The 10,337-nt window shown below is 53.5% G+C and overlaps 4 protein-coding genes across 4 annotated transcripts; 2 read left to right on the top strand and 2 right to left on the bottom strand.

Moving 5' to 3' along the window:
* Positions 1-382: 382 nt before the first annotated feature.
* CCOS01_08806 (methyltransferase) lies at positions 383-2,582 on the top strand (the record flags this gene model as incomplete). The annotated part of the gene is made up of 10 exons (XM_060456967.1): positions 383-772; positions 866-900; positions 992-1,077; positions 1,161-1,183; positions 1,252-1,381; positions 1,471-1,508; positions 1,592-1,629; positions 1,734-1,871; positions 2,024-2,458; positions 2,531-2,582. The coding sequence occupies 10 exons, from the start codon at positions 383-385 to the stop codon at positions 2,580-2,582; spliced, it is 1,365 nt and encodes a 454-aa protein (XP_060313241.1).
* Positions 2,583-3,655: 1,073 nt separating this feature from the next.
* CCOS01_08805 (uncharacterized protein) lies at positions 3,656-4,749 on the bottom strand (the record flags this gene model as incomplete). The annotated part of the gene is made up of 2 exons (XM_060456966.1): positions 3,656-4,672; positions 4,744-4,749. 2 exons carry the CDS (start codon positions 4,747-4,749, stop codon positions 3,656-3,658), a joined length of 1,023 nt encoding a protein of 340 aa, XP_060313240.1.
* A 1,922-nt stretch (positions 4,750-6,671) lies between these two features.
* On the bottom strand, positions 6,672-7,443 carry CCOS01_08804 (clathrin adaptor complex small chain; the record flags this gene model as incomplete). Its single annotated transcript, XM_060456965.1, has 5 exons — positions 6,672-6,701; positions 6,815-7,089; positions 7,152-7,269; positions 7,335-7,368; positions 7,433-7,443. The coding sequence occupies 5 exons, from the start codon at positions 7,441-7,443 to the stop codon at positions 6,672-6,674; spliced, it is 468 nt and encodes a 155-aa protein (XP_060313239.1).
* Positions 7,444-9,094: 1,651 nt separating this feature from the next.
* On the top strand, positions 9,095-10,166 carry CCOS01_08803 (glutamate-cysteine ligase modifier subunit; the record flags this gene model as incomplete). Its single annotated transcript, XM_060456964.1, has 2 exons — positions 9,095-9,120; positions 9,203-10,166. 2 exons carry the CDS (start codon positions 9,095-9,097, stop codon positions 10,164-10,166), a joined length of 990 nt encoding a protein of 329 aa, XP_060313238.1.
* Between the last annotated feature and the right edge of the window lie 171 nt (positions 10,167-10,337).

Below are 10,337 nucleotides of genomic sequence, written 5' to 3'. Positions count from 1 at the left end.
TCATGGCTTGGGATTGAGATTTGGTAAGTCAAAGGACAATTAATTGACCCTTACACAGTAGATACTAGCGGTTGCCAAGGCAGGGGGGGATGGTGGGCCCTGTCCGCAGACTTGATAGTCTTCGACATGGTGCTAATCATGCAATCGTCGACTGGCAGGCCGGGGGTGACCTGAAGCGATCGAATCCCATTGGCCCCAGCTTCGTTGAGCCCGTTTGGACCGCTGGGGGAGGGTTACACTGACGAATTGCCAGTACCGGACGTCTGTCTCCATCGGTAAGTTCTGCAACGCCAGACAGGACGAAAGACTCAATACACCGAGGGATGTCGCGGAGCGGCGGAGCGTTTTCTATGGACTAGTGTACGAAGCCACAGCCTCCCCCATGTTCCGCGAATTAATGGGGATTCGTTCCCACTACGGAGTACAAGTCTACAAAACGGTGCTCTCCGCCGCCACGCTTGTGGGGCACTTTAGAAGTCCAGAACTCACGCCCCCAGGACGACTCGCACATAGGCGGGAACGAGCCCATTTCTTTTTTCGTTGTTACAAGCCAAGACCATCCGTAGCAACAGGGAATCGCACAATCATGGCTGAGCCTTCTTCCACCGTCCCGTTAGCTACCACTGCTGCTAGCCCCGCACCGGGAACGGCTCCGGCTGGTGATGCTCCTGTGCCGGCGGCGGCGGCGGCAGCGCCAGCTCCGGTAACCAACGACAACAACCCGCCGAGCCCGGCACCGGCGCCTCTCGAACCTGATGAGGATGAAGGCAACGTCCGTTTTCTTCTCTTGATTCTGAACAATGCTCACCATTGGTTTTCCGCCCAATCATAAGAATGAACATGGAAGCTGATATTGGGGCTTTAGTTCACAGAGGGTTCTTCTACAGCTGATGACCGCATGTGCGTATCATCTTGGTGCCTCTTCTGCAGCTCGTTTCAACTGGGCTACCCCTTTTTGCCTTTACTAAACGAAGCTTCCCCTCTGGTTTAGCTCGAGTTATACCGCCTCGTTATCCTCGAGCGTCGTAGATTACCCCATCGAATACGGACGTCGCTATCATGCTTTCCGACCAGGGTGTCAGTTATTCTTTTTTTTTCCATCTTTTCCGCCACTTTTAGTCGCTTGCACATGGTATTCTAACTGAAGGTTTGATGCGTAGCGTATAAGTTCCCTAATGATGAGGTACTGAGAAAGCTACCCCCGTATTCATCCATATAGCCAACAAGAACCGTCAGCTGACTTCTTTCTAGTCTGAGATGGATAGGCTCGATCTGGCCCATGCGATGATGGTCAAGGCGATTGGGAGCAGGCTGTATAACGCGCCGCTGAAGAAGGAAAAGGTGCAGAGGATCCTCGATATCGGGACTGGGACCGGACTGTGTATGTCGTGAACACCCCTCCTCTCCTCTTCTCCGTTCCGAGGGTCGTCATTGAGATCTGCTTGCTAAGTTTTGCACCTTCGTGTTTAGGGGCCGTGGAAATGGGCGACATCTTTGAGAACGCAGAGGTATAGTACCTGGTCTACTTCGACCAAGTCTTTCACCACTCGGTGGTAAACTTCGTGGTAGCCTTACTGACGAGGAAGTTCAGGTTCTCGGCATTGATCTGAGTCCCATCCAGCCAGAATGGTATGATATCCTCTTACCCATCCTCCCCTAGTACTCAGCATCAAGACCTCATGATTATGAGAGAGTGTAAGCGCCCACTTTTACTAACATAATCCAAAAAAAAGGGTCCCTCCAAACGTCAAATTCGAAATTGACGACGTCGAAAGCCCGTGGGTCGGGAACAGGAAATACGACTTCATCATGTGCCGGTACATGGTCGCCTCCATCAAGGACTGGCCCGGCCTGATCAAGAACATATTCGAGTACGTCTTTCCTCGTCCCTTTCTTCCCGTCCTCCCATCCTCCCGTCCTCTCGCCCTTGGGGTGGTTGGAAAGCCCCCCTTTTCCTGGAGTAATGTACGAACCAGGTGGCAGCGGAGAGAGACCTGACTAACACCACAAAACAAACAAACAGCCACCTAAACCCAGGAGGCTGGGTCGAATTCCAAGACGTAAACACGCAATTCTACTCCGACGACGACACCTTCTCCCAAGACTCCGCCACCGCCCGCTGGATGGCCGGCTTCGCCCGCGCCTGCAAAGGAATGGGCCGCGACACCGACGTGGCGCCGACGCTCGCCTCCCTCTTGCGACAGGGCGGCTTCCCCTCGGAGACGGTCCACGCCCGCCGCGTCAAGGCGCCCCTGGGCCCCTGGGCAAAAGACCAGTTCTACAAGGACCTGGGCATGATGAACCTGATCCTCACCATCGACGGCCTCGAGGCGCTCTCGCTCAAGTTGTTCTCGGAGCTGTTGGGGCGGACGCAGGAGGAGATCCTGGTGGAGACTGCGGCTGTGAGGAGGGAGTTGAAGACGGGCGCTTTCGGGGCCTTTCATGCCATGTTTGATATGTGAGTTTTTTTCCTTTTCTTTTTTTCTTTTTTGTCTTTCTTCGTCATGGTGGTTACTAATGGACTCTTTAGTTACAACGTGTATGCGCAGAAGCCGTTGGAGACGGAAGATACTACGCAGTGAACCTGGCATATCCTCGGAATTATGCAGTCCTAGACAAAGGAGTCATGATAGCTTCCCAACATGACAAATGATTTACCTCGCCTTGTCATTCTCAAAACAATTATCTGTTGAACGGCAAGTAGCCAAGAGTCTGACTTACAGATTTACAATCGCTCGCATAATCGCCGTGTTGTCTCTCAACGTGCTTTGCTCTAGATCCCAGGAACCCATATCTGTATTGAGCTCCGCGTGCTCTCCTGGTCAAGGAGCAGCAAATGGCAGGCAACGTATGGCAAGGAGGAAAATACTGAGACAAATTGGCTTACGTCCAGACATAGAAGTGTACGAGCTTTACTCATTTCATCATTGCGTACTACTACTGCGTATTCATCGCGATGTAGACTACGGTAAACCAGAACAATCGCACAACATTCCCTTTGGCATGTGCCCCTTCGAAGCCCAACTCCAACATCAGTCCCGGTCGCTAAACAAGTCGTTGCCACACGACCGTTGTAGGAACCTCACAAAACCAGAAAACTCCTAATTTGATCCATTTGTCACCCGCGGCCGCTCCGTTCGGATCCTGTCTGCCATCCAGGACCGATAACCGCATGCACCATGTTACCCTTAAACCCTCCGTTTGGTACTATTTCCTAGCCAGCGCCACCTGGCGAGAAAGCATGAGGGTATCGCCGCCGCCATTCGTAACCGTAGGAAAGAAGTGCAAAAACTAACATGCAAAACTAGTCGCCAGCGTACAAGTCCGAGGACAAGGAAAAGCACAGAGAAGAAAATACGAGAAACAAACTGCAAAAGTAGTCAATAAAAATAATGTAAAAGTAGACTCATTGAATCTGGGCCGTTGAAGTGTGCCCATGTTGCGAAACAATCGTGACAACTCCACAGCAGAGGAGTAGTCGTGACTCAGCGGTTGTGCGGAGCCGATAAGTGGTGTTGAATCAGTGACCCATTTCGTCATCATGGCTCTGATAGCATCAGCTGATAAACTCAGAGAAACGAGAGACGCATCCGCTCTCACAGCGATGAAACGGGGTAGCGAGAAGAGGTCATGCGCCAGTGTGGAGTGGCCCTCTTTAGATCTCCATGTGGGCCACGACGTCCTCACTCATCCGCCGTACCGGGCTCTTCCGGTCAGACAGGCTCTCATCATCGTCCTCTTCGTCGTAGTAGAAGCGCTCCTCGGTGTAGTCGTCATCAGAGAACGGAACCAGATCGCCATCGGCACCCCGATTCCAGAGGAAGCCATCGCTTTGTTCTTCGTCATCTTCGTACGGTGCCACAACCTCGGCGTCGCGGTCTCCTAGCCAGTATTTTGCGCGCTTGTTGCCGGCCAGTGCATCAAATTGGGTACTCCGCGTCCGCTTGACGGAACCCGGAAGCGCCGGTTGCAGTCGCGGCGATTGGGACGATACGACCGGGACAACGCGCACGTAGAGGTAGGCGACTCGCTTCAACGCGCGGTTGAAAAAGAAGTAGTGAGCAGCCCAGATTGCAGACTCATCTTCCTCAAAAGGATCGACGTCCGGATTGTAGCTGAAGACTGTGCATTCGTTAAGGCGCATCTCCTTATCAATTTTGGACCAGCATTGTGGGCCCCACACCGGCTTGGTCTCCGAAGACGTGGCCTGCTCGACCGGCCGTGCCTCAACATGCGGTCTGACATTTTGTAGGATTGAGTCGAGATTCCCCATCACTCTCCGCAGGTTTCTTTCTTTCTTGAAGTCGCCTGGCCTCAAAACGTGCGAGAAATCGTAGTGTTGATGACTCGCGTTCAGTGTCGCAATCAGATAAGCAAATGTCCGGCGACTCGCGAGCTCTGATAAGGGGCCAAACGCGCTCGAGTGTGAGAACATTTGCATGTTGGGAGATGTTGCCAGCATGGCTTCGCGGTCTGGCGGTGAAAGGCTTGCGCCCAATTTGAGGAGCGCGGCATGTTGTGAACTAAGGTCTTTGTCGATGTTCTTGTAAAGCTTCTTATCGGAACCTGTGGATTTGGTCGTATAGAGGTCGCATCCGCCAGTCACGTTGCAATCCGGTGTGTTGAAGTTTAGAGCGCCAGTGACGGCGTCGAAATCTTGCAGTGGGAGATACTGCGAGCTGGGTTAGCAGGTGTCATGGACTGCTGCAAAGGAGCATGCCTGCTGCAGCAAGTTATGCGCACCTTCATCTTGGATGATTGAGGTTCGGCCTGGGAGACCGAGATGGGATGGATGTTGGTTGGGATATATTCTGTAGTGGCGCGCAACGGATGTGTAGATCGCGAGCGCTCCAACTATTGTTCTGGCGATGCAGGGAGCTTATCGCCGGGATCGCGCCGTAATCAAGTTGTTGTGATGGAGCCGTTGGATTCCGGAGGTTAACGTGACTAAATGATGTCACAGGAGTTGGAAGTCGCGCCGGACCGAAATAGGGGTGTCTGCGGGTATCGGAATAGCGGTGACTCGGAGTCGAGGGTATGGTCAAGTAAAAGCGAAGTCGACGCGATAAATCGCATGCGATGCGTCGCAGTGAATGATGATGAATCGGTGTGAATACTGTTGTCTGTGTATCGATGGAAGCCGGAGCCTGCCTGCTTTAGATAAGGCAAGGAAGGAGCGACTTGACCGTGTAGATCAATTTGGTTCTGATGGATGAACGGAGACTAGACGCGTTGCGCCTAGTAGGTGATCTGGTCGACAGACATTACTAAAAGACGAACGTTGTAGTGAGGTGTATGTGTTGGAAGTTGAACGATGGTAGGGTGGTCGAAGCAGAGGGGTAAAAAGGGAAGGGAGGGATGGGGTGACGAAGGACGGGAGTTTAAGACGACCTGACGAAGCGGGAGTGAGCGGGACGTGAGCTGGGCACCCGGTGCTGTCGCAGCTCTCGGCAGGTGCGAGGACTCGCCGGTGTGAGAGGTGACGCCTTCCTGGGTGTGTGGTGGTCTGCCACTCATCTCTCTGGCTGCGTGGTCCGTGGTGTGTTGGCCGCTGTCGGTTGCTGCTATTGCTGTTACTACTGCTGCTGCTGCTTGCTGGGTCCTGGCTCACGTCTCCGTTGTTCCCCGTACCCGCTGACAAGGCCCCCGCCCTGGTGCAGCAGGGTGGATGGGTAGCTGCCGTGAGGTAAGGCAGTGTTAGGTGGTGGGCCAGTTCCAAGATAGGAACAGATAGTGGGTGGAGCCGACGGGGAGTCTGTGACAAAGCATATCTTGCGCTGTTCCAGCATGTCCGCTTTCTGGTGCTGGACTGCCGTATCGCATTGTGACCGCCTGCTTCGTTCTTGACACCGGATTCGCGGGTGTGGGGGAGACACCAGCTGGGAAGTCGGGGTCCAGTCCCTGTCTGTTCCCTGCTTGTTGGGGGGAAGGGCCTTCGGAAACCCACCCAGCAACTCTGTCCAATCCGCCGCGTATAGGGAGGCGGGGCGCAGCCAGCAATGTCCAAGCGAATGAAAGGGCGTCAAGAGGCCACGAGCGGCTACTCCAAGCCCGTCTCGCAATATGACTTCATACTGTCTCGGGGCAATGAAGATTGGCGTTTGGTTGCGTATCGGAATGCTCGTCTATTTGTCAATTGTTACGTGTTTTCCGTGGAATGCAGTGATGCTCCATTGTCGTCGTCGCTCTTGGCCCCGTGCCCAGCTCATGCGTCGTTTCTGGGGGAAAACTCAAGACTGGACAAACGTTGTGGATACAACTAAGCAACAAGCAACGCTATCTCATGTTCTTCTCTTGATGTAGTAGAGGGCGGTTTTCCGCCCTCAAAGATCTATGCACACAAAGGGCCACCCGGGGGTCATTCCCGTCCATAACAGCATCGGCGCATCGTTCCCTCATTGTCGCGTATCGGCCTCCTGATATCCGGCCTGCAGTGTATCCGAAAGCCATGACGGGTCGTCAAAGGATGCCAACCTCTTTGAGAGACGATGTAATCTCTTCCGTTTCCTGCATACGCGGCGAGAGCGCCCATTAGCCAACATACTCATAAATGGCATGCCCTCCTCGCGGCTCGTGCAACACTTGTATAGATGTCGTAGATTGGCTTCGAGGCTCGATTTATCCCGGGCTTCGTGTCTCAATCTAGCAGATAGGTACACACTGGAGGATGGTTACATGATCTTTGTAACCTCGTCCTCGACCTGATGGGGAGTAGGAGAATCGTCAGCGCAAGACTTCGCCAATGGCGCAGCTGCAGTTCGTCGTCTTGAAGGCAGAGAATACAAGTAAACAGTAATGCATCGACTCAACGTACCTCCATGTCCTCGAGCGAATCCTGCTGGGATATACACCGCAGCACATTCTTTTTACTGCTTTCTTGTAGTTCTCCCGCCAATAATAGCTCGTCCAAGATGTAGTAGGCTTTCGTAAAGGAGAAGATAATATCTAGCTCGCAGACGTTGCCATAGTACTTGTCCATCTGCTCGACGTAGCGATGGATGATCTCGAGGGTAATAAGTTCGTTATCTTCTGACGCCGCTCCTGCGATAAAGAATAGCGACGCATATCTGCGGTAAACGATCTTGGAATCTGGCGGGAACAAGTCAGTGACTGTCGACGGGTGAAGTGGCCAAGTTTCGAAGGCGACTAACCCTTATACTCGAGGAAGTTGCACATGCGGGTTCTACGGGCGAGGACCAGCTGAGAAACGTCCTTGACGATCTTGGCCTTTTCCTTGGGCGAGAGGGTGGTGAACCATTTTGCGAGGCGCTGTGGAGGGATCGTGATCAGCAAAGGGATGTTCGAGGGGGTTTCGGGTAGCGATGGGTGCGTACCACTTTGCCCTGGCGCGAGAGGAGGATGAGGTATCTAGATTGAATTAGTCTTCTTGCCTTGATGCACTATCAGATGCGGCCGAGGGGTCATCACATACTGGATAGCCATAATGATGCCTTCACATCACCACCACAAGGTGGACGGAGAAGGAGATGGGGATTGAATTGAAAAGAGCGTTGTGGACCTTGAGTTGACGTCGTATGAAGTGTCCAGTGCTGTAGTGGTCGAGCACATCAAACCGAGCGCTGGATTGCGGTTGGCGACGATATGCGGTCTGTTGGGTGTGACGATACCCCTTGGTCACGTCAGGCTGATGGGCGCAAGGTGTCGAGTTTGGCCGCAGGTGTACCTTGAGCTTGAGGCTGCAGTATCCTCAGGCAGTACCTAGGTTCCTAGCAGGCGACACCTGGTGACGGCGGGCTTGAAAAGCTTGAGGTGACGCCCTGTCCTAGGAGCTTCCGGCTTACGTAAGATAGACAGATAGCGAAGCGCTGTGAGTGGGATTAGACAGTGGAAGGGCCGCTGCAAAAGCTCCGTCTACTTTGGCTGGAAAAGCTCGATATCTCGTTCGAATTGGTCAAGGTACCTCTATCTTTCAGCAGACAATGTCCATGTGTGTACGCTACCTGGACTGCCGTGCCAAACGGAACAAAGCCCGGTCTTTCATTGCTGCCGGCTTTGTGCGACTCGAGATTGAAGTCTTTGAATGCCGGTAGTGGTGTGGTGATGGGATTGAATAAAACAGAGACATTGGATGAGCGATTCATGCCGACAACGGCCTCTCATAGGCCGTCGCGATTGCTGCGGTCCTACGGAAGCCTCCGGAAGGTGCAGACAAATCACTCCAAGGCGCTGACGCGATGGGTAAAACCCCCACCAAGTGCCATTGACCTGCCCCCCGGAGTCGCGCTGCTGCCGAATTTGCGGCGGGATGAGGGGTGGATGGCGGGATGTGGTCGGTGCCCGGATGGAAGTTGCGAGGCAGGAAACGCCGTTGCCGCAGGATCGAAGATGAATGATTTCCACGGATGTCTTGACACCTACTTGAACGACTTGATTCAGTCGGCACACACTGAGACGGACTTGCATGGAAATCTCTCTTTCATTTCCCGTCCTCGTCCGGTTGTTGAAATAAAGGCTAGCCCAGTCCTCCGCCCTCTTTCCGCAAGCCTTTCCCCTCCACCGTCTACTACCTATTCCACGAGATACAAAGTCACAACTCCACGGAGACCTAGAGAATAAACACCATCATCGATCCACATCCACCCGCGGGTCCCATCCTTGAAGAGTCTCGCGCGTACTTCTAGAACCCATCCCCGCCTACCACCATCCCCCTCGCTGCATATACTGCATATCACGACTTTTCCTCGTACCATACCTACAGATACAGACTACTACTCCATCTCATACGCCCTTTATCTCCGATTTTGGGGGCCTCGACACACACAAGCCGACATCCGCCTGCCGTGCGCCAACGATTAATAATTACCCCGTCTCACCTTTGAACCCGAGCGGACCGTACCTTTCCTTATCGGCCCCTCGACCTGATTCCGATTGTTAATCACCCCTCCAAAGTCTAAAAATCAACAGGCACCAAAAAAAAAAAGTTGCTGAGGAAGATCGGAACGCCCTCCCCTCTACATTGCGCAATCAAGACCCTTGACGTCGCAATCTTTTCTCGACTACCAGTTCATTGCATCTGATCTTGAGCTATAATATCGCGATATTTACCTTATCTACTACCATTGACAATATCGCCATGACGAAACTCATTCTCTCCACTGGGTTTGTCACACCTTTCATTGATTCCCACCATAGAATCGTTCCGTGCGCTCTGATGCTGATTGGCGATCTCCGTTGCATGCAGAAACATTGTCTCGGGCGGCCCCTCCATAATCCGCAAGCCGGGAGCCTACAGGTCGAACCTTGAACTCACCAACTCGCTGCGAAGCAACTTTCTCGCTGCCCAGCAGGATTACTCGCCTTACGAAGAATCTTCTCCCATCGATGACGATGACGAACCCGTGAATGGAAACGGTTTGAACGGCCACTCCAATGGCTTCTCCCACAACTCGAACGGCCGCCGGCCTCGCATCGACGTGTGGACCGCTCGCGAGGACGATGCGCTCTTCGTCCCGCGGATAGACTGGTCCTACTCTGGACTACAAGAAGAGCCCGACAACTACGACGTTACCGTGAAGTTATTCTTCCTCCCTAATGCCGCTCCGCAAGACCGGGCCCAGTACGTGCAGGATGCCTTGAGCCTCGTGCGAAAGGAGCTAGGGGTCACGACGATCGATCTTCTCATCGCGTCCTTCCCGGGCATGTCATTTGAGGGCGACTGTGAATGGGAAGCCGACAAGCGCAATGCCTCTCAGGGCAACATTGACGAGGAGGCTGCGACATGGACCGTTCTTGAGGATCTGTACAAGCGTGGGGAGGTCAAGGCCCTCGGCATCTCCGAGTTCGGCACTGAGAAGCTGGCCAAGTTCATCAAAAAGGTCAGCGTCCGGCCGGCCGTCGACCAGATTAACATCAAGGACTGCTGCAGCGTTCCTCCGACGCTGGTCAAGCTGGCCAAGACGGAGGGCGTCGAATTGCTTGTCCACACCGATTGCACCGACATCCTGCCCAGAGGCACCCTCCGCGAGCTCCTCGGTCACGGCCTGCAGGGCGCTGGCGTCCTCGCCGACCCTGCCGAGGACCAGGAGGGTCTGGAGGGCGACCTCACACCTGAGTGGGTGGTCAAGTACACTGCCTTTGTGAAGGATCGCGGTGTCATTGAGAATAAGGGGTACTTTGCCGGCGCAGAGCTCGTCGAGACCTTTTAAGTAGACGTTGTCTACCATGATTTTGGCTACATGATTTATTTTTTTTGATACCATGGCTGAACAATACAGCCTATAGATATATACTGCATAGCGTTGCTGATGTCTGGCGATCCAGGGCCTCTTTGACGGATTATACGAAGCCCCTTTCTTGGTATCTATCAGAGAACTATT

Source organism: Colletotrichum costaricense (assembly GCF_030867565.1).
Source record: "Colletotrichum costaricense strain IMI 309622 chromosome Unknown Scaffold_8.1, whole genome shotgun sequence".
Taxonomy (NCBI): Eukaryota; Fungi; Ascomycota; class Sordariomycetes; order Glomerellales; family Glomerellaceae; genus Colletotrichum; species Colletotrichum costaricense.
The sequence above is the reverse complement of the archived record's forward strand: the minus strand, read 5'-3'. Positions and strand labels throughout refer to the sequence as shown.